The sequence below is a fragment of the Somniosus microcephalus genome, chromosome 3 (genome assembly GCF_052327205.1).
Source record: "Somniosus microcephalus isolate GS21.2 chromosome 3, FLI_Smic_1.0, whole genome shotgun sequence".
NCBI lineage: Eukaryota > Metazoa > Chordata > Chondrichthyes > Squaliformes > Somniosidae > Somniosus > Somniosus microcephalus.
In genome coordinates, this window is record NC_140989.1 from 288,870,844 (window position 1) to 288,894,984 (window position 24,141).

At 48.2% G+C, this 24,141-nt stretch overlaps 1 protein-coding gene across 10 annotated transcripts in view; it reads left to right on the forward strand.

The window, feature by feature from the left end:
* The window catches only part of sgip1a (SH3GL interacting endocytic adaptor 1a), a 286,659-nt gene that overhangs the window by 186,871 nt on the left and 75,647 nt on the right, over positions 1-24,141 (forward strand). For 7 of the 10 annotated variants that reach the window (XR_015077669.1, XM_085982717.1, XM_085982720.1 and 4 more), the window contains 4 exons: positions 6,464-6,488; positions 7,166-7,217; positions 9,064-9,152; positions 10,273-10,365. Coding sequence is in view for 9 of the 10 variants with exons in the window: in XM_085982717.1 (XP_085838843.1) it covers positions 6,464-6,488; positions 7,166-7,217; positions 9,064-9,152; positions 10,273-10,365 (259 nt within the window). In the remaining variant the exon portion in view is untranslated. The remainder of the gene's footprint in view (positions 1-6,463; positions 6,489-7,165; positions 7,218-9,063; positions 9,153-10,272; positions 10,366-24,141) is intronic. The other 3 variants (XM_085982718.1, XM_085982724.1, XM_085982725.1) reach the window with 1 other exon arrangement.

The following is a 24,141-nucleotide window of genomic DNA, read 5'->3' on the forward strand; positions in this document are numbered from 1 at the left end:
AGGACTATGGAGAAGGCCAGGGAGAGAGCGCAGCGCTTCAGCGACGGTGACCTGAGGCTGCTGGTTGGCGGAGTGGAGCGCAGGCGCCATGTTTTGTTCCCAGAAGGTGGCAAGAGGCCGCTGCCCAGAGCCTACCGGAAAGCCTGGAGGGAGGTGTCCAACAGGGTGTCTTCCAACAGCGTGGTTGCCAGGACTCCTGTGCAATGCCGGAAGAAGTTCAACGACCTCACTCGGGTTGTCAGGGTGAGTACCCTTTCCAGTGTCCTCCTCATCCTTGCATGTGCACCTCACATTATGGGCAAAGGGACCTGAAAGCCCTAATGGCCAGCCCTCATCCAGCAGCTATGGGACTGGCATGAAAATCAATTGCACATTCAGCACTTTACACACTGTACTAGCTATTCGACCATGGGAGGCAGTGCAGACAAGATCAGGGCTACACACTGGAGAAGCTATTCGACCATGGGAGGCAGTGCAGACAAGATCAGGGCTTCACACTGTACTTAGAGGCCGTCCTTTCTCTTGCAGGCCAAGGTGGCGCACAACCGGCGCAACCGAACTGTGACCGGGGGAGGCCGTCCTGACCTCAAAGAGCTCTCCGACCTCGACCAGCGTGTGGAGCGCATTATGGCAGGCCGGCTGATTGGCCCCGTCGCCAGTGGAGATGCCGACCCTGTTCTGGGCACCAATGGTAAGGGCATCACCTTTTGGACCTCTCTCGTTCCACTTGCGCATCAGATCAGCATCCTTTGCCACTGTCCGACCAATGCGGTGAATGGCACCACTCATGCCTCCCTCGCTGCCGCCCTGTCCTCACACTAAAGCTACTCTTGTGCCTTCCTGCTTTCAGATGGTGACTCGCCAGGTGAGGAGGCGGGCCCTCAAGCTGCCACTGTCAGCCCTTCGGAAGACGAGGAGGAGGAAGAGGAAGCCGGCCCATCAATGCCACCCTCAGCCGAGCCAGCCCATGGCGATGTAGGGGACACGTCTTCCCTGGAGGGGAGCCGGGGGGAAGGGTCGGAGGAGAGTGAAGCTCCGGGGCCCAGTGGCCTGCAGCAACGCGGGAGGGGTGGGGAAGCTTGGCGGACTTCTCCCCAGAGGGTGAGTGCGGCCTCCAGTCCTGCGACGGTGAGCGCAGAGGAGGTGCGCCTCCTAGAGGAAATGGCCGTCCAGGCTGAGCGCAGGCACACTGAGCTCATGGCTGCAGTGGCAAGGATGCCTGACTCCATAGAGTCACTGGCAAGGAGTGTGCAGGAATTCGGGGCAGCACAGGCCAGGAGTCTGGAGCAATTCAGTGCAGCACAGGCCAGGAGTCTGCAACAATTCAGTGCAGCACAAGCCAGGAGTCTGCAGGACATCGCGGCAGCACAGGCCAGGAGTCTGCAGGACTTCGCGGCAGCACAGTCGGCTTCTAGCAAAGTGCTCAGTCGTGCCATCCATTCACTGGCTGGTGTCATGCGGACACAGACCAGGGCCACACGGGCACTAACTGCTGCCACCCTCGCTGGATCAGCCAGGCATCGCCAGGGCACCCGCCGCGCAGCAGCAGCCCAGCAGTCTGTCCTTCAGCTGTTTGCTGCGCATGCTGCAGTGCTGGCTCGTGCGAGTGCCACTGCATCAGGCGACCAGCGAGCACCTGCGATCTGCCAGGTTGGCACCATTCCTGCAGCCGACACTGCCACTCCGCCATTGCAGCTGCCACGAGCCGCTGGACAGACTGCTGCCGCCCAACCAGAGTTGGAGCAGTCAGCAGCCGGCCACTCCAAGGCCAGAGCTGGTGCAGGCCGACCCCCAAGGGCATCTGCCGTCACGCCATCTGCCCCTCAGCAGCCTTCCCCCAGCCTTGCTGCAGCCACTGGGCTCCCATTGAGGAGGAGCTGCAGGGCGGGCAGGGGCCAGGCAAGGATGCGAAAGGCATCACCCTTGCAGGGCAAAAAGTAGAAGGTATGCTCAAATGCCTGTTGTGTTTTTGTAAGGCCGAGACTGGTGTCTTTCTTTCTTTTTGTAAGGCCGAGACTGGTGTCTTTCTTTCTTTTTGTAAGGCCGAGACTGGTAGTTTTGTGTTTTTGGAGGGGGCTTCTCCACATGAGCATGTAATGTGGGAAGGGCAGAGGTTTTCAATAAATTATTGTTGTTAAATTGCAGTGTGCATGGTTTTTTGGTTAAGTCCTGGTTGCCCTGCTCGGCTGAGGGCTTGTGGAGCGGCTACATTCATCTGCTGACATTGGCACAAGCCATTCCCTGAGAGGGGGCCTAGAACCGACGTTCAATAAGCCGGCGACGGGCGGCCCTTGCACTTTGTGCCTCCCTCCTGTGCTGGTCCTCCTCCTCCTCCTCCTGCTCCTCCTCCTGAGGTGGTCCTCCAATCTCTGGTGGCAGTGCCTCAGTCCTGCGGATAGCCAGGTTGTGCAGCATGCAGCAAACAACCACGAAATGGGAGACTCGCTCCGGCGAATACTGTAGGGCTCCACCAGAACGATCCAGACAGCGGAACCGTTGCTTCAGGACGCCGATTGTTTGTTCGATGATGTTCCTGGTCGCTTGATGGCTCTCGTTGTATCCCTCTTCAGCAGGGGTGCTGGGCGCACGGAGTGGGGTCATCAGCCAGGTACACAAAGGATAGCCTTTGTCCCCGATAAGCCATCCTCGTGGGTGAGGCTATGCCTGGAACATGTCTGCCACAGAAGTCTGTCGCCGGATGAAGGCATCGTGGCTGCTGCCTGGAAAGCGGGCATTGACAGCTAGGATGAAGCTGCCTGTGGTCGCACACCAGCTGGACATTCAGCGAATGGTAGCCCTTCCGGTTGCAGTAATCCTCGGCATTCTCCAGAGGTGCCCGCAAAGCCACATGCGTGCAGTCAATGGCGCCCTGCACCATGGGGAAGCCCGCGAATGCTGCAAAGCCCATTGCACGCTGTTGCTGCTTGGCAAGGGCCATGGAGAAGGAGATGAACTGACGTCTCCTTTTGAAAAGGGCATTGGTCACCTGGCGGATGCAGCAATGCACGGCGAACTGGGAGATGTTGGCAATGTCCCCAGTAGCGGATTGGAAGGAGCCGGTGGCATAGAAGTTGAGAGCCACCGTCACCTTCACTGCCACCGACAGAGACGTCCTGCTCCTCAGCTGTGGCTGCAGATCACCGCCAAGCAGCTGGCAGATCTCTGTGACCACGTCCCTTCTGAATCGCAGCCTCCGAACACACTGCTCGTCAGACATGTTGAGATAGGAGAACTGCTGGCGGTATACCCTGGGTGGGTAAGGCCTCCTTTGCCGACGCCTGTTGCCCCCTCTCCATCTAGCCAGGGCTGCCACTCTCTCACGGCGTCTGTGAGCCCTTTGGATGTAATTGAGAAAGCCAGCGTTGACACCCATTGCAGCCCCCATAATATGCTGGCAAACAATGAGATGTCAATGAAGGCAAAGACAATTGGAAAGCTGTGGCCTGAAGCCAGAAGTACCTGTCCTAGTGTTGGGCCAAAGCAGAAAGCTCTCTACCTTGGTCTCTCTCCAAAGATCCGTTTGTCAAGAAGGAGTGCTGCAAAATGGCAGCCTTTTATAGTGCAGGAGGAGTGCCCTTTAATTTGCGCCCCCCGCGCCCCGCATCGGCTGAGCACCGTTCCACTCTAACAGTCGCTAGGGGCGCCAGGCGCACAATGGGGCGGCGCGACTGAAGTTCAGGTTGGGGGCGCACAAAGGGCGTTGCACGAGGAAATGACGTCATGATCTGCGCGCGCAGCTGAGCGCGCGCAAAGACTTTGCGCCGCCGCTAAATCTCTAGTGAAGTTGGGGCGAGGCGCAGATCGCGCTGCGCCCGGGCGCTAGCCGCCTAGCGCCCGACATCTACTCCTCCTAAGGCGCTAGCGGCTGGCGCAACCAACTGAATTTCTAGGCCATAGTGTTTTACACGAAGCAGCTCCATGAATCAAACCTCTGGGTTTGGGATGCCTGATGTGGGAAATGAAGTGCTGTTTTGTCATTCGTGTAGATTAGATTGAGTTTCATCCTGCATCTTACTTGTGGTATCCTTCTGATACTGGAGGGTGTCTGAAATGGAGACGTTTTTCAATTGTCGGATTGAAACATCCCTCCCCTTGATGAGCATAAAAAATAACACCAGAAAAAAAACAGGTTTATGAAACTTTCTTCTTTTCATTTAGTGTCATTTTTATCTCAATAAAACTGTTTATTTAATCATGATTTGAAATCTGAGTCCAATAAGGAGTTTTTTGGGTCATAAATGCAATTTTAGTAATTTGAGGTGAATCTTTTGAATTGTAAATCGAGAGTGAAAAAGAAATTCCTTGGTGAATCTCAAAGGGCAGGAAACTTGCTCACTCATCCAAGGAGACCTAAAGAAAATCATTTTAAAATGTATTTCATAGTAAGTCAGATAAACTCAAAATAATTTATATAGATTCTTGGAGCATTTCCGGAAGACTTTTCTAACTCCTACCTCAGGTCACTTCCATATTAACATAGTTACCAAGTCAAGATTGGAAAACATCCTTAACGGTAAATCTAATGTTCCAGCTGATTACGTGCATACGGTACACAAACCAACCTTGTGAATGGACTTCTGCAGAGCACATATCAGTTCCTTTCTTTTTGCTTTATATTTTTTCCACATCTTCTCTCCTGAAGGTAGTAACACATCGCTGGGGTCCAATTAGTGTTGACAGGCAGAGAGACAACTACATATAAAGAGTTGGAGAGAGCTGAGGCAATTCTGGAATTTGGAGCAGGAATGAGGCATAACCCATGCCAAAAATAATTGAGGGTAGAACAACTCCCTTAACTCTCCCTCCTTCCGCCCCCCACCCACCAGTAAATCTGCACCTATGCTGGCAGCTCTGCTGCACATGGGGCTTCACACCTGAGCCCAATCCTATTGTCAAGCAAAGTTATGTTTCTGGGGTTTAAATCACAAGTTCGTTGCTAGTTTACACTTAATCTGAGGGCTTTAAAAAAAAAAATTGTCTTCTTCTCCTCAAGTTGATGATTCTTGCTGGTTTCATGGGTGCGAGGTGCCCCCCCTCCTATCCCCCACCCCCCACCCTCCCCAACGTTTCGGTTCCTCATCCAAGTGGCCATTCTTCACGTGAACCTTGACTGACTGTTAGCAGGCTAGCCTGTCCTCAGCCAATGTCCACGCAGACACACTTTACAGCTGGAGTTGCTGGATAGCGGTCAGGAGTAAGAATCCTACCTGATCTATTTTTCTAGTGGTGCTCTGACCCAATTGTAGCACCTCTTCCACTACCCCAGCTTAGACTGGGGACCAAGCCATAGATCGTTGGGGTTTCTGATGCTCAATGCAACACCTAAAGTCAATATTTCAGCAACCCGAGCACCATTTGCTTCTGTAAGCATACTAACAGTTTTTTTTTCCACAATGAAATTATTCTAATCAGTCTGTATAATCCTTGAGCCTAAATCAACCACTATACAAAAACAAGAAACACATTTTTAAAATGTAACAAAAAGGCATTTACTGAGATTGTTCCTCAAAAGGATGTATGATGGCATATTTGAGTCCTGATGTAGTAGAATGTTTGTAACCATGATCTCCATACGGTGATCCATTCCATAACAGAGAAACAAAGGGCTTGGACTGGTTGATTCCCCACAGGGAGGGAGAATTACCACAGGGTGATGTACTCCATCTCCACCTTCTAAGCAGCAATGATAAGGGCCTGAAAACATGTGGCCTGTCTGCCTTCCCACTCAACTGCAGAAAGAAGAAGAAAGAAAGAACTTGCATTTATATAGCACCTTTCCCAATCTCAGGTTATCCCAAAGTGCTGCACAGCCAATTAAGTACTTTTGATGTGTAGCCACTGTTGTAATGTAGGGAAATGTGACAGCCAGTTTGCAAAAATCAAGGTCCCACAAACGGCAATGAGATAAATGACCAGATAATCTATTTTAGTGTTGTTAGTTGAGGGATAAATATTGGTCAAGACACCGGGGAGAACTCCCCTGCTCTTTGTTGAATAGTGCCATGCGATCTTTTATGTTCACCTGAGAGGGCAGATGGGGCCTCGGTTTAACATCTCACCTGAAAGACGACACCTCTGACAGTGCAGCACTCCCTCAGTACTGCATTGGGGAGTCCGCCTAGATTATGTGCTTCAGTCTCTGGAGTGGGACTTGAACCCACAAGCTTCTGACTCAGAGGCAAGAGTGCTACCACTGAGCCAAGGCTAATGGGAAAAAACCCAGGAAAGGAGAGAAAGCACTTTTTAGAAGCAAGAGAGCGTCTCACCCCCAATCCAAAAATCTAATTCCTCTTGTCAGAGCGCAGATGATCTCCCAAGAATCTATCCTGCCAACAACTTCTCCATTTCAGCTCTGATAATGGGCACAAGACCAACTGGCACCAAATGGCATCAGGCAGAGTCTGTCTTTCCTTTTATAAAAAAAAGTCCTCCATAAGTCAATATCTTTTCTATTTCTTTCCAGGCAATTATCAAAAGGAACTTATCCTGTAAGTATTTATTATTATTATAATAAGCAAAGGAGAAGGGCCACAGTGTAGAACAATGCTGCGGATGCTGGGTACTGGTGAGGAGATAGCTAGCGGTGGTTTTAAAAACTTGTAGTAATTAAAGAGGAAGGAAATGCTGAGGGAGGTATAGTGGTCCTGGGAAGAATAAGTTAAGAGTTGTGAAATCAACACTCCTGATTTCAACACTTTGGAATGCAGAGAGGAGGAGCAGCATGTAGGATGGCATATTGGCAGCTTAGGACGAACAAGAAAGGAATGTCTAGGGAAGCAGTGATTCCGCTGGTATCAGCAATAAACTAGAAACAAACAAAGGTCACAAAGGGAGCGAGAGGTTGGAGGCTAGAGGTGAGAGAAGGATAGCCTATCAGATAACACACTTTGATTTTCCTGATGTATTCAGTGCTGGTAGAGCCATTACTGTTGCATAAAAGTCTGCTTTTTATGTAACCCCAGTCTACTGTTTTGCAGAATTCTGTATTATATTGGCTTCTTTTCATATTACACAGTACGATGAATATTTAATTAGTCAATGCGTTGCATCCAAGACATTTGAATAATTAATTTGAGAAAGTTGTAAAATCATATTTTAATATTAAAATTTTATTACTGTAACGTCTTTGCAAGGGGAAAATAAATTGTGGGGTTTTTTTGTGCAGGCGAAGAAATAGCTCGCCCCAGACGGTCAACACCCACGTCAGAAGTGGTCGGGTAGGTATAACTAACCATTTGTTCCACTGGGTATTAAGCACTAATGTCCAGGAAGCACTAAAACATGGGAGTAGATTTCTGCCTGAGTGTTAAACGTTGCCAGGATGAAGCATAGATCTAGAGGGGAGGATCACACGCTGGTAACAGAACCTGATACATCTTCTCTCCATAAAATCCTGCTGAGCAGAAAGAAAAACCTTTTGCATTGAATACAATAAACTTTTTCTCATCATTTTAAATAGATTAAATATTCTTTTGCATCTTCTAAAATATTTTTATCCATTTGCCGGTTGTGGCGGGAAGTGGGGGTGGGGTGGGGGGAGGTGGTGATGAGCAAGGAATAACACCAAAGCCATGTGACATGTATCGCCCCATCGAGTTTATAATCCCAACCCTGCCATCATAGCCTTAATCCCTGGCAGGTTTAGTGCAGGGTATACAAGCTATATCCTGGTGCTTTCGGGGAAGTTTTAGATTGGGTGTCCACTCTCTAGGAGTCTGGTTAGTCTGTCTTCATTTGTGTCTCAGACACTTCAAAATTGAAGAAGAGAGTTATCTACTTTGGATCAATCCGATCAAACTCAGAAATGATCTTATTTGTTGAACCTTTGACGTACAAAACAAGTAAGTACAGTGACCACCAGGCCACAACTTTTCATCAGAAGCCCTATCCCACTGGTAAAGCCATGTCATTTTGCCTATTGTGATGCTGCTCCATGCTCAACACAACTTAGCTTGCTCTTAACTATCAACTTATGGTGGACCTGTAAATGACCAAGCATATTGCACATTGCAGGAACTGATTTTAAGAACTACTCAAGTTAAATAGTGTTAGACATGAGTGAATTACTCCACTATTGCTCTTCAAGTCCATTTCTTTGTTGTAATTTTCAATCTCATTGCTTTTAATTCACAGCTAAAGGCTCTTAATGTTTCACGTCTGCCCATTACTATTCACATTATACAGCCAATGCAAACATGAAAAAATTGATTTGGGAAATGTTTTTGTGACTAAATTAATAGCCAGTAAAATGTTTGTTTATAATTCAGAAATGATGTGTCGAAAGTATCATGTACTTTTATACAAATTACAATACAAGCTAAAATGAATATGAAAATGATCAGTCCAACTTCCTGTTCTGAATAATGTCTTTAACACAGTAATTGCAGAATGATCTGAGAAGCCCAATTTATTTTGAAGTTTGTTACCTTTAGTATTTTGCCTACTGTAGCCTAGTAGTACAGTACTCATAATCTTGCCTGGGGCTCTTGCCCCACCTTCCCTTCACCTATGGCTGTTGGACCTGCTGCTCTTTGTTTCCCTATGTCTCTATTCATGGTTATGATATGTTGCCAGAGCTGAGATTTAGTGCTGTTCCACCTCTTCATTTCCAATTTGAGAAAGCCACAGAATGCTAGAAGCAGCCAAGCTTATCCAAGTAACAGGTGAAAGGGCTCCATTAAAACTAAAGCTTTCAGGGTTTTAATGGAATTATTCCTCCTGTAGTTTATTTTTCTTCCTTCCTATGGGGAGATGTCTGGCCTCCACTTGGCAACTGCCCAATGTGGCACATTGGCTTAACTCATGAGCTCACAACGTGAAACTATGAACACAGATCCGAGACCCATCATTCCTTGGTGAATGTCTGAATATTCCTCCGAGTAGCACTTGAGCAGGACACTGCCTGGGATTGTGGTCCTCAACAAAAGATTAATGAGCAACATTGATTTAGGCTCAGCAAGATGTAGTGATTCTCGGCTGTACTTATCTTTCTTTATCTCCTTCTCTAACTATTTCTTTCTTATTTCTTTCTCATTTCTTTTTCTCTTCTCACTTCCCTCCCAGTAGTAAGAAGGGGCCAGAGGATACAGCGTCTCTGATCCCACTCTTTGGCCCACCACTGGAGTCAGCTTTCGAAGGCATAAAATCAGAAGGTACTTCACACACATGCTTGAACCAACAGTGACTATGTCTGCATGTACAAATACATAATGTGATGATGTAAAGAACATTATTGCCTGTCACATCTTTTTAATGCACAGCTCTTCTTACTCCAAGATTGCCAATCACATTTTCAAGGAGACAGTGCAGCTTTAACTATATCATGGCACACATCTGGTTAATGTCTGTCGTTCTTGGCTTGACAAATACTGTTGAGGTCCTTTGGCTCAGCACTGACAGATAAATCTGCACTGATCTCTGCTGAGGGTGCAAGGAAAAAAGAGAGTAAAAGTGTTCCATTGCAATCATGAAAGAACAGCTTTGAGTAAGGAAGGTGCAGCTTCCCAAGTAAATAACAGGCAAACTACTGAAGATAAAGTTTAATGTCTGATACTCTGTAACATGGAGCATTGCTGTGAAGTGACATGCAGTGCTAGGATGTGGATGTGACTAAAGAGAAGCACTTTTACCTGATGTTTTCACCTTACTGGTTTCTTTCTGTCATGTCAAATTGGGTTCATTCACAGAAAATGGTGCAGTTTATTAAATACACAGCCTGCAATTCCAGGTGTTCAGGTGGGAATTGTGCGATCCCAAGAGCGCAAGATCAGAATTCCAATGAGGGGGTTGGAGAATGAGCGTCTGTGTGGCAGCTAGTACACCAAGTGAATGGAGGTGTTACCAACCTCCACTAGGGCATATGTTGGCCCCCCCTGGTCAGACTTCCGCCGACCCCCAAGATTTATTTCAAAATGTTGGTCATTGGTTCCTTTGCTCAGGGCGCCGAAGAGATATAATGGCCATGGTTGGGGAGAGCTTGGGCAGTCCCCTCCACATGGGTGGGCAGGCACCGGACATTCCAGCAGACATGGGCAGGTGGGTGACCAAGCTGTGTCCAAGTAGTCCTCCCACTGGCCCAGCCAACTCCAGCAAGGCACTGCCTGGCATAATCCTGGCTTAACTGCTGGGATCACAACTCAAGGAATTTTGTGGCAACGAACATCTGACGCAATGTAGTGTTTATATAATCTAGTGTTTATAAAATGTATTGTTTATGCAGTGTATTTATGCCTTGTGTTAATTTTTTTGGCTGACTTTGTCCATGTCTTAAAGCTGTCATTGATCAGCCTGAGATCTGGGGGCCATTCCAAGCCAGTGATTCCAAAAGACAGTCATCTTTGCCGACACGGCCATTTCCTACTGGAAGTAAGTTCACAGCAACCACATTAATTCTGCCACAAGATCATTAGAGTCCAGAGAACAAACATTTCAACTGAATATGTAATTAAAAATTATTAACAGAAGTGTGCATTTTACTGGTGAGTAATAGACACCAACTGTAAGATGAGTCATCGTATCATTTATCTGAACTCTGAAGCATGTTATTTGCAATTACAATATACCTTCACTTTTTTACTGTAGTTATATATTCAGAGCACGTTTTGTGATTGAGCTATTCTTGTGAGACCCACTGCAGTCTAATTGTTGTTAGATACAAGGAACTCCGATTGACACAGGTTGTGGTAAGGGAGCATGAGAGCTATGAACACATAATTTATCGAGATGGTGCAATGAAGAGCATGCACAATATGCCTGTGATGTTTGAACAGATGAGTGATTTAATCCTTTATGTCCAATTATTATGTGATTAGATGTCAAACATTTGTCCACTGGGGACAGTGTAACTTTGTATTCCATTACAGTCAGGGTGGTTCAGCAATGTATCTCTGACTAAACAAAAGAATGCCTGATCCAAACACTCCACCATAATGACATTTCCAGTCTTGCTGCTGTGCTTGTTGGGTTTTTGCTGTATCCTCATGTCCTTTAGGGACTGGTCCTTAGCAGCAGTTAGTTTTATAGAGCCTTTTTGACTGTAGGATCGATTTAAGCTCAGAATTCAGAGTTGGAAGACGGTGACCACGATCAATGATGATGCCAGGCCAGCATTCACTGGTACTTTATTCAAATAACTGCAGGAGCAAATTCCTAGCAGAGGTGTATTTACTTGAATTTTTCTGAGGAACTCTTTCTTCATAGCCTACGGTCCACAAGAGCAGCGATGACAAAGTTGTGCCACACGCTGGAACCTCACCTCTAGCCAAACTCTCCATAGGGACAGCGTTGCCAGTGGCTCCAGAGGTTACCACAGCACTTAACTTTCATGCCATAGGGACATTAGCAATGCCAGTCAATCTGTAAAAAGATAAAAAGACTTGCATTTATATAGCACCTTTAACAACCTCAGGGCATCCCAAAGAGCTTTACAGCCAATCAATTACTTTTTTGAAATGTAGTCACTGTTGTAATTTAGGAAGCAAGGCAGCCAATTTGCACTCAGCAAAGTCCTACAAACAGCAATGAGATAATGACTAGATAATGGCCTAGAAATTGGATAGCCTGAAAAAATGGGCACAAAACCGCAATGCGAGCACAGTGGCATAGTGGTTAGCACTGTTGCCTCACAGTGCCAGGGATCCGGGTTCGAATCCGGCCTCGGGCGACTGTCTGTGTGGAGTTTGCACATTCTCCCCGTGTTTGCGTGGGTTTCCTCCGGGTGCTCCGGTTTCCTCCCACAGTCCAAAGATGTGCGGGTTAGGTTGATTGGCTATGATAAATTGACCCTTAGTGTTAGGGGGATTAAATACGTGGGGTTATGGGGATAGGGTGGGATATGTGTTGGTGTAGGGGTTACAGGGATCGGGTGGGATATGTGTCGGTGCAGGCTCGATGGGCCGAAATGGCCTCTATCTGCACTGTGGGGTTTCTGTGATTTCTGTGATATGCCCGCACCCGTTCAAGGAGCGCAGGCAGCAAGTCAGATTAATGCTGCCTGCTAATTATAATGATTGTAGCCCACAGCCTAGCGCTGAATGCGCTGCTGACAGGCTGTGCTCTCAGCAGGGGGCCGAAGTTCACATTGCTCGAGTGAGGCTAGCTTTACTTAAAGCTAGCTTTCTCCTCTTAAAGGCAGTCTGCACCTCTTAAAGGTGAGCTGCCTTCTGCTGATGAAAAATGGTAAAAGTGCTTCGGCGCAAACCCAAATGGCTCAACAGACCAGGGATAGGGCACCCAGGATCTCGGACGCAGCACTCGAGCTTTGTGCAGGAGGGTCAACCCTGCAAGAGAGGTCCTCTACCCACAGGCGGCCAGGAGGCCCTCCAGAAAGAAGGATGTGGGACCAGACTGCCGAGGTGGTCACTGCCAGCAGTTTCACCCCCAGGACCTGGCTCCAGTGCCCAAAGAAGTTTCATGACGCCAGACCAGTGGTCAAGGTCAGTGAATGCATCTTCAAAAGCTGTCACCTACCAACTGCACCACTAGCCTCACACACTGCTCAATGCACGATGCCCCCCCCCCCAACCCATCACTCGTCTACCAACAATCTCTACCAAACACGAGGCACATCTCACATTCCTAGCTTCACCTCACCCACTTGGAAGAGACGGTGCTGGCCATTCTTGTCAGGGGCATGGCTGAGCCCTTGGCCAGCGGCGGGGCTGAAAGAATACAAGGTACTGGTATCCTCATACAATATCCTCCTTCTCACATCCCACTTCCCCCTCATCCCACAATATCTTCTGATTTACAAGCTGCACATGGTGTAAGCATGCACCTCTTGCTTTACCGCACTCCCCTCACCACAACTCTGCCCTTGTGCCGTCCTCATTTCAGACACCCAAGAAATCCAGCCTGCCCAGCCAGTGGGTCAAAAAGAAGAGGGAGAGGAGAGTGAAGAAGAAGAAGAAGAAGAAGAAGAAAAAGAAGAAGCACCATCACTCGATTTCATGCTCCCAGCAACCAGCCCCTCGAGGTCATCCTGCAAGGTCATTTGCAGTGTCCCCCACTGAAAGTCAACAGCCTTCCACCAGCCATGCTGCAGCCACTGGGGTAGCACTGTGTAAGAACACAAGGATAGGCAAAGGCACACACAAGACACTCACTAAGGGAATGCACAAGGGTGATTAGTTGATTTTTAAATGTAATATTAGTTGATTTTTAAATGTAATATTGGATGCATGTATAGATAATGTTGGATTGTAAAGTTTGCTTTGTGGTGGGTGTTATTTCAGCATTGTGGCCAAGAGGACCCTGTGATGGTCAGTAACAGAGGGAAGGAAAGGTGTGGGACAAATGCTGAAAGGGGAATTGGGGTTGTGTTCACTGGTACCACAGGCAGATGATTCTATCCCGGCCAGAAAGGGGCTGTCTGGGTTGCCTCCTTCCTTCTGCTTTTTCCTCTTCTGCTTTTTCCTCTTCCTCCTCTTCCTCCCTCTGCGAGCAGCTTGTCCCCTTTGCTGCCTCTGCTCCATCTCCATGTCATGCTGCAACCCAAGCGGGACTGCAACTAGAGCCCCCAGGACTGGGAGCAAGTGGTGTTCTCAGAGGCCTTCCTTTAAGAGCCAAAGCTTGCTAAATGCCCAGCAGCACTCCCTGCACTCCCTTCACACTTTAACAACTTTTTAAATGTATTACACCTAGCCACTACCCCAATAGAATGTAAAGATAATAGTACAAAAGCAAACATCTATTCAATTCAATTCAATTCAATTTTATTTGCCATATGTAACCAGTACAAGTACAAGTACAATGGAATGCTTACTCCCCGTAGGGACACGTCAGCTATTTTTACAGCGCCGTGTTCAGAAAGTTAATTCTTTGGCATCCAGTGGCAGTGGGAGCACGATGTCCCTCAGCCGCTCCGTCCTCCTCGTCACCGCGGCCTCCTCCTCACTGTTGCCGGCTCGGCTCCATGTGTGGTGGCCTGCTTCTCCCGCTCACCCTCTGGCCACCATTCCTGGCTCCCCTCCTCCCAGTCGGACTGCGAGTCGTCGTGGCTGCTGCTGCGTCCCGATGCGCTGCGATGCCTCCGCCCGACTCGCCGAACACATCCTCCGGTCGCCGCGGCCTCCACCTCACCGTCGCCAGCTCCACGGCCCGACGGCCCGGGCCTGCTTCTCCCACTTCTGGTCTGGCCTCTGGCCGCCATGCTCGGCTCCCCTCCTCCCAGGGCTGCCTTCCCGCTGAGGAGCAGCCGGCCGACGTGCCCTAGCGGGTCGACGTGGCTGCTGCTGCGTCCCGATGCACTGCGCTGCCTCCGCCCGACTCGCCGAACACCTCACTCCAGTTGCGGGAGCGAGCGGCGAGAGCGGGCCGCCCGAAGCAGGGAGAGCGCGCTAGCGCTGGACCGTCTCGGGTGCCATTTTGACTTACCTGAAAGTTGCGTACGTCCCTTTCAGAAGCACTTGTAAGGGGTCCGTTGTACTGCTGCACGCACATTCTGCCATGCGTGCTCTAGAGAGGGCGTTAAAAGGAGCGGCAGCGGCCAAAATACAAGATCATGCATCAATTCAGTTTTGCACACCAATTGACATCACAATCTGGCTCGTTTAAATATGTGGAGCAAGCGCAGGCAATGGCAGTGCTGCTGACCGGCCCAAAATGATGGCCACCGCATTCCGTGCTGGAAGTGGGCGGAAGCGAGGTGGCCGCCATCTTTTTCTTCCAAACCGGCCTTAACAGCCGGTGCAAATGGGACCAATTTCCCGGCCAATATGTTTTAGTGATGTTGGTTGAGGGATAAATGTTGGCCAGGACATCGAGGAGAACACCCCTGCGCTTTTTCAAAATAGTGCCATGTTATGTTAAACCTGAGAGGGCAGATGGGGCCTCGGTTTAACTGGGCCTCGGTTTAACTTCTCATCCAAAAGACAATGATCTTTTGTGTACAGATCTGTACTGTACAGATGTATCAAGAAGGTGACAGAGCAAGCAATTACCCACTTTCCTCATGGAGAACTGACAATAACATGAAAGGGCCTCTAATATTTCCAAGATTCCCCAAAATATAGCAGATCATTGATGGCACCCAAGTGACCTAACAGCCTCCTGCACCCAACAGCTGTGCTTTCATGAGCCGTACAGTGTACCACTCCATCAATGTTCATTCCTTCTGTGACCATCAGCACAGGATTGTCAGATAGATGCCAATTTCTCATGCAACAGTCATCTTAAGACAATCTATCATGTTCCCATTATTTGACCCACAAAGAAGGGTGTTGGGTTGGCTCTTCAGGAACCAAGGACATCCTCTTAACCCAAACACAGATACAATGAGGTGCATGCAGCTACCAGAATCATTGTTGAACATACCTAAGGCAACATGAATCAGCGTTTCAGATACCTTGCTAGATCAGAGGGCATCCTACAATATAGTCAAAATCTCCAGAATCGTCAGGGTCTGCTGCATGCTACACATCTTTGCTCTTCTAACTAGTGTAACCCTGAAGCACCTAAAGCAGCACAACAATCAATTGTTGCTGGCAAATGATGAAGTAGGAGGAACCAGAAGTTTCTACTGCCAAAATGCCTTTGCAGGCTGCTCGGCTGTCATTGATGAGACCTTCTCCTGAGCCCTGCATCTACCCATTGTATCAACAGGCCTCTGTCCATGTGTCACTATATTTCCTTTAGCTGAAAATAAAGTACCAAGGATCTCACTTCATTCACCTGCTGAGACATTAGCCAATGTCATAGCAAGAATGTGCTTCAGACAGAATTGAATTTTAGTGCAAAAATATATTATTCTCTAAGGGTGATGTGTGTATCTGCCTACTGTTTATCACGATGGTGCTTCCATTTGACAACAGTGCATTCTTCATGGCAGATGCCAGTGAGATGCCTTGGTCCTCTGTCTCTGTGGGAGTCTTTAGGGAATAAGTTGGTCTTCTACCTCCTTTAACTGAGTCACAGGTTGGTCCAGGTGCTCTATGTGCCACATCTGGTCCTTTTGGAGCTGCCTGATCTTGCACACTTTCAGCTGCATATACAGTCAGTGGATTGGGTTGATATGAAGGTGCAGATGTATTGTTCTGGTGAGAGATAGCATCTCATCTCAGCTATCTCCAACCACATTGCCTGCTACTAGACACTGCCTCATCAGGTCAATGTGACAGCACACTGATGGCACTGATTAAATCAATGATGCCTTGATTGTGGATTCTCGCTATGTGATCTCCAAGCATCTAGAAACTGGAAGAAAATGTATCAGCAGTGGTTTCCTTCACGCAAGCCATCAGTTGTTGCAGCTTGTCTGAGACAGTATCCATGATTCTTTGATTAACATGTATCATTTTTGTTAAAGTAGAACCCATGAAATCCAAATCTCTGGGCTCAACAGGTGAGGGATAGGATGAGTTGGCCTTTGAACAACTTGTTCCTTCTTCCCGTCTGCCACTGTCTGCTGCACAGCTCTGTGCATCACCTGGTACGCCCTCCTCTAATTCACTATCTGAATCCACTGGGTGGATATACCGAATCTGGTGTTTTCCAGAATAGGACATTGGATTTGAGTTGGCCATATCTGGGCGGGGGAAAGTGTGTGACTTTACTGGAAACTCTTCAATGCTATTTTAGACATAAGACAAGAATTTTATGGCAGGCCCTAATCAACAGTGCTTAAGTGCCTCTTCTGCCAAATGCACATGAGCCCAATAAAGAAGGCCAATATACCATTCCCACCATTGCAATCTGCTATAGCCTCAGTCATAGCATACATTAGAGAAACTACTTCTAGGCTTACAAATCTGTCATTGGAGGATCTCTGCAGATGGCCCTGCAATGGTCACTCGCTTCTCAGTTCTTTGGTTTGACCAAATAATGAATGTCGTTGTAATGCCTTTCTCTTACGTGGCCAAGAGTAATTGCATAGATTCAGCTCGTGGACCCCAGACTTTGCAGCGTGTTTGGCATACTCTCAAATGACAGTCTGAAACGTCAGATATACAAAACTGTTTGTAGGAAAGCCCTGCGAGGCCAAAATTCCTGAACTCAAATGGTTGATCGACCAGTAGCTTTCTGCTCCTCCACTGCCAACTCCACTTCCTCCCACTCACTGGTGCTTTGCCATTCGTCCAGTGCTCCCTTCTGCAATTCACTAAAGGAACACCCTCCCCCAACCCCCACATGTAGTGTATGTGCCTTTAAGTCAGAACTACTTTTACAGCTCCTGTATACTGTAGTACCGGCAGTACTTTGCGCATGCCTCTGTACCCCCAGTCTAGAGATTACCCTCCTCCAGTAAAGACCTGTTATTTGTTAATGTACAGCATCCGTGTGATTATTTATCCATTGAACCACGGATCTAACAGTGGCGACGAGTGTCGATTCGAATCTACCTGCAACATAAAAAGAAAAACAAAAAAACAAAAAAATAGTCGAGGCCAGGAACACAGGCGTCGACCACGAGCAACCGCCCAGCAGTCAGGCAGAGATCCAATTTCGCAGGGGAGGCTGTGGAGAGCCGGGCTTGGTTCCCCAGCCACAACGAGCAGTAAGAGACCGACGACAGGTCCAGCGCAGACCCTTCCCGAGCAGCGGCGGCTGGAGCCGACCGACGGCGGAGAGAGAGCCGAGCAGCGTCGACGGGGTAAGACAGAGGGTGAAGAGCGCAGGGCGCAGCCGGGGGTTGAACACCGAGCGGCGTCGAGGAAAATAAAACAAACCGGAGAGAGGGTAAGAAACAGCCGGGTTCTAGACTGAGCGGCATCGAAAAATATCAAAAGAAGAACACGCAGAGCACAGCCAGGGCTCACGGGCTGAGCAGGGTCCGCGGGGCGAAGAAAGGGGAGATGCCATTGAGCCGCGGAGAAGCAGGGAGAGCGCGGGAGATGCCACTGAGCCGCGGAGAAGCAGGGAGAGCGCGGGAGATGCCATTGAGCCGCGGAGAAGAAGGAAGAGCGCGGGAGACGCCATTTTGAGAAGCCGCAGCGGAGAAGAAGGGCGAGCGCGGGAAGGAAGGAAAGCGCGGGAGACGCCATTTTGTGCCAGCGGAGAAGAAGGGGAAGCGCGGGAGGCGCCATTGGTGATAGTTAACGCACACCCAAGGATGCCGAAGAGTGGCAGTATCTCTACGTTCGACAATGAAGTCGAAGATTGGGCGACATATGTGGAACGTATTGAGGTGTACTGCAGGGCGAATGAAGTGCCAGATGCTAATAAAGCACTGGTTCTGTTAAATTCCATGGGTGCAAAAACTTATGGGTTACTGCAAAATCTAATAACCCCAGAGAAGCCGGTAAACAAGAATTTTGAAAGCATAGTAGAAATCCTACAGGACCACTTAAACCCCACACCGCTGCTGATAGCAGAACGATTTAAGTTCCATAAAAGGAACCAACACAAAGACGAAAGCAATGCTGAGTACCTAACGGAACTGTGCAAGCTATCGAAACACTGCCAGTTTGGAGCGGGACTAGCAGACACGTTAAGGGACAAGTTTGTGTGTGGGCTACAAAGTGAAGGAACCCAGAAACGGCTTCTATCAGAAAAGGACCTTACTTTCAGTATGGCTGTATCACACGAAGCAGCCGCAAGGGGTGCTGCAGAGATACAACGGAAACCGCAAGAATATGGCACCAATGAAATGTCCTATGGAACAGGGAAGTGCTATCGCTGCAGCAGAACAACACATGACCAGAAAGATTTTTGGTTCAAGGACCAAGTGTGCAGACAGTGTGGGAAAGCAGGACACATAGCAAGAGTCTGCAGGTCTGGGAAGAAAACCAACAGTAAGAAATCTCCACAGGAGAAGTACAAAAAGGTACACCAGGTGATGGACAGTGGTTCAGACGAACAGAAAAATGACACAGACTCCGGAAGCAAGGAGCTGGGTTGTCTGAAACTACATAAGGTAACCGAAATGGAGGATCACCAGACTATCTGGGTTACACTCGAGATAGACGGAGTCCAAGTGGAAATGGAATTGGACACAGGATCAGCTCTAACAGTCATAAATCAAAGAGACTACAAGCGGCTATTTTCACACATACCCTTGAAAGCTACAGAGATTGTCTTGAAGACGTATACAGGGCAAAAAGTCTACCCCAAAGGAAAAATAAGGGTGAAAGTGACATATAAAGGCCAGGAAATACCTAAAATGGATATATATGTATTGCCAAATGGAGGACCACCACTGCTAGGACGTGAATGGATCCGGAAGATACAATTAGATTGGCATTCCATACAGGCACTGAAGGTTGAGGCCAAAAAGGATGACGACGTCACACCTGGACGACTGTCAAAAATGCTAGCTGATGCAAAAGAAGTGTTCCAGGAGGGACTAGGAACACTAAAAGGAATAACAGCAATGATTAAAATAGAGGAAAATGCAAGCCCAAAGTTTCTGAAGGCCAGACCAGTGCCTTATGCGATCAGACCAGCGGTTGAAGCATAGCTAGAAGGGTTGGAATGTTCAGGAGTACTGTCCAAAGTGGACTGGAGTGAGTGGGCTTCACCCATCGTTCCTGTAATGAAGAGGTCATTGAGTAATACGCCTGGGGAACCAAAGAAGGTCCGCATCTGTGAACCCAGTCCTTCACACGGTGCAATATCCGCTTCCACGAATTGAGGATATTTTCGCCTCGCAATCTGGAGGTAAACGCTTCACCAAAATTGATCTAGCCCAGGTGTACTTGCAAATGGAGGTAGAAGAAGCTTCGAAACATTACCTTACGATCAACACTCATAAAGGTCTCTATCAATACAACCGGCTGGTGTTTGGAGTAGCCTCGGCTCCGGCTATCTGGCAAAGGGTGATGGATCAGGTCCTGCAAGGGATTCCAGGGACCCAGTGTTATTTGGACGACATCTTGGTCACGGGCAAAAATGACGGTGATCACCTCGCCAACTTGGAGAAGGTGCTCACCAGATTAAAGGAGTATGGGCTACGAGCTAATCGCCACAAGTGCGAGTTTTTCCAGAAACAGATCTCGTATTGTGGCCATGTCATCGATGAAGAGGGGTTACATAAGTCCCCTGACAAGATTGAGGCAGTAGCCAAGGCTCTAGCACCGGAAAATGTGTCACAACTGAGGTCGTTCCTCGGGCTGGTAAACTATTACCACAAGTTCTTACCAAATTTGTCTACGGTATTACACCCGCTGAACACCCTACTGCAAACAGGGGTACCATGGAAGTGGGATGACGAACGTAGACGAGCTTTCCAGAAGTGTAAAGAATTGATCACATCAAAAGAGGTGTTGGCCCATTTCAACCCAGCACTACCAATTCGTTTGGCATGTGATGCATCACCCTATGGTATTGGAGCGGTGCTGTCGCACAAATTCCCAGACGGGTTGGAGAGGCCAGGAGCCTTTGCGTCTCGGTCGCTAACCTCAGCCGAGCGCAACTACGCCCAGATTGACAGGGAGGCCCTCAGCCTAGTATGGGGAGTAAAAAAATTCAACCACTATCTGCATGGGCAGAAGTTCACCTTGCTGACTGACCACCAACCACTTGTCTCCATCTTTAATCCTAAAAAGGGCGTTCCAGTGATGACTGCACAGCGGTTACAAAGATGGTCCCTGTTTCTAGGGGCGAATCAATATGAAATAGAATATAAAGGTACGAAACAGCATGGGAACGCTGATGGGCTATCGCGCCTGCCACTGCCTACTGTGGAGGAAGCACCAGCAGTGGACCCTATCGAGATATTTTATTTGTCGATAATTGAACGATTGCCAGTAACAAACGCGGATATAGAGAAGGAGACCCGCAATGATCCGACGCTGTCACGGGTATATGATTTGACGGTGAGGGGATGGCCAACACATGGCGACTCACTGTTGCCAGCATTCTCATCCAGAAGAGAACAGCTGTCAGTATGCCAGGGGACAGTGATGTGTGGATCCAGAGTGGTGATTCCACCCAAGTTAAGGGAGAGAGTGCTAAATGAGCTACATGAAGGTCATCTGGGGGGAGTGAAAATGAAAAGCCTTGCTAGGGCTTATGTGTGCTGGCTGGGAATCGATCAACAAATCGAAGACCTAACTAAGAGCTGCCTAGGATGCCAGAAGGTCCAAAATGCACCACCACATGCCCCTCTACACCCATGGGAGTGGCCCTCCTCTCCATGGCAACGGGTGCATATTGATTTCGCTGGTCCATTCATGGACTCAATGTTCTTAATAGCAGTGGATGCTCATTCAAAATGGCCTGAGGTGATAAAAATGTCTTCAACCACTACAGAGAAAACGATTGCAGTCCTACGGACCATATTTGCCAGAAACGGTTTGCCAGAGCAGATTTGCTCTGATAATGGACCACAGTTTGTGTCCGACGAGTTCCAAAAATTCATGAAAAGGAATGGGGTAAGGCATTACACATCCGCCCCGTATCATCCAGCCACAAATGGATTGGCTGAGAGGTTCGTACAAACCTTTAAGAAGGCGATAAAGGCCATGTGCGACGATGAAATTCCACTACAGCATAAGATGGACAATTTCTTATTAGCCTACCGAAACGCGACACATGCAGTTACCAACCAGACCCCGGCCATGATGTTATTTAACCGAAGGTTGAGATCTCGTCTGGACTTGCTCAGACCAAATGTGCGACGAAATGTTGAGGACAAACAATTCCAGCACATCAATGAGAAGCCGACAAGGAGCTTCAATGTAGGGCAACCAGTCTTGGCCCGTGACTATCGAACAGAGAAGTGGCAACCCGGAACGATATGTACAAGGCAGGGGCCATTAATGTACACAGTGGATGTCGGGGAGAACATTGTGAGACGCCACGTCGATCAGATCTTAGCGTCACAGGAACGCGTCAACCCCATGTCTCGAGTACCTGGGGATGAACCCGACATACTGGTAGCATCTACTTCAGACCCAGTAGCAGTGGAACCCGATGAACTACCCGATGAAAAGGGGTCAGAATCGCCTCTGCACCAAGAACAAGAACCTCTGGAAAGGCGCTATCCCGAAAGGGTCAGGAAGCCGCCTCAAAGACTGAATCTATAAATGGACTTCTGTTGTTTAATGTACATGTAAAAATGTTAATTGTTATTTGAATATTAGGGGGTATTATTAATCTAAAAGGGGAGGAATTGTAGTGTATGTGCCTTTAAGTCAGAACTACTTTTACAGCTCCTGTATACTGTAGTACCGGCAGTGACCACACCAGTATATAAGCTTTGCGCATGCCTCTGTACCCCCAGTCTAGAGATTACCCTCCTCCAGTAAAGACCTGTTATTTGTTAATGTACAGCATCTGTGTGATTATTTATCCATTGAACCACGGATCTAACACCACACACATTAAGACGCCATAGCATACAAGGCTACGGACCACGTGCTGGAAAATGGGATTAGAATAGACAGGGCTTGATGGCCGGTGTGGACACGATGGGCCGAAGGGCCTCTTTCTGTGCTGTATAACTCTATGACTCTATGACTCACACTCCCAGGGTACATGTATTTGTGCTGGTGCTTGCCACTGTAGGAGTGAGTGATACAGGATGCTGTGAGGTGCTGGAGACAGATGGACGTTGGTCTCTGTGGTCTCCTTCTGATGGCCACCATAGAATGAGAAGATATATGGTAGAATAATGGCCGTTGAAACAGAGTTTACATGACAAGGTATTGTGGCCCCAATATTCCATAAATTCCTTTGCCTGGGTGCTCGACAGATGCATTGCACCCAATGCTTGCCCAGGCCTCAGGGCACCTGACTTTGATGGGCTAGCTCATTAGCATTGTTAGGTCACACCACTGGAGCAGACCCACCTCCTGGAAGGGCCTTGCACCAGGAAATGGAACGGGAACGCAGGTATAGCTGCAGGCCTCTCAAGCCTGCAACTGTGGGACTGGCAGCCAACTTCTCTGTCTTGCAGCACAACAGCCTGAAGATTGGTGTGGAGGCTGAAATAGAAAGGTTCTGGCCTCCCTTGCCTTGCTACCTGGCCCGCTCAAATCAGACACAAGGCGTATTGGCAGCTCCTCGGACGCCCTTAAAAATGGATGCTCTTACATTTCAGAGAGGAGAGTGAAGCAGAAAGGCCAGAATGTCCCCATACACTTCATTTTCACGGCTGCCCTGCTCCTACATAACATAAGAAATAGGAGCAGGAGTAGGCCATTTGGCCCCTTGAGCCTAAGATCATGGCTGATCTGATCTTGGCCTCAACTCCACTTTCCTGCCCACTCCCCATAACCCTTGACTTCTCTACAGTTCAAAAATCTGTCTATCTCCATCTTAAATGTATTTAACGACCCAGCCTCCACAGCTCTCTAGGGTAGAGAATTCCAAAGATTCACGACCCTCTGAGAGAAGAAATTCCTCCTCATCTTCATTTTAAATGGGCCACCCCTTATTCTGAAACTATGCCCCCGAGTTCTAGATTCCCCCACGAGGGCAAACATCCTCTCTGCATCTACCTTATCAAGCTCCCTCAGAATCTTATGTTTCAATAAGATCACCTCTCATTCTTCTAAACTCCAATGAGTACAGGCCCAACCTGCTCAACCTTTCTTCATAAGACAACCCCCTCATCTCAGGAACCTTCACTGAACTGCCTCCAATGCAAGTATATCCCTCCTTAAAGAGTACTCCAGGTGTGGTCTCACCAACACCCTCTATAGTTGTAGAAAGAACATAAGAAGAAAGAAATAGGAGCAGGAGTAGGCCATTCAGCCCTGCGAGCCTGCTCCGCCATTCAATGAGATTATGGCTGATCTTCTGCCTCAACTCTATTCACTGGCACTATCGCCATATTCTTTGCTGCCTTTACTAGTCAGAAATCTATCGACTTCTGTTTTGAATATACTGTACCCAATGATTGAGCCTCCACAGCCCTCTGGGGTAGAGAATTCCAAAGATTCACCACCCTCTGTGTGAAGAAATTTCTTCTCATCTCAGTCCTGAATGTCCTTTATCCTGAGGCTGTGGCCCCTGGTTCTAGACTCCCCAGCCAAAGGAAACATTCCCCCAGCATCCACCCTATCAAGCCCTGTAATAATTTTGTATGCTTCAATAAGATTCCCTCTCATTCTTCTGAATTCAAGAGAATACAGGCCTAGTTTACTCAATCTCTTCTCATATGACAGTATACGACAGTCCTGCCATCCCAAGAATCAATCTCGTGAACCTTCGTTGCACTTCCTCTATGGCAAGTATATCCTTCCTTAGGTAAGGAGACCA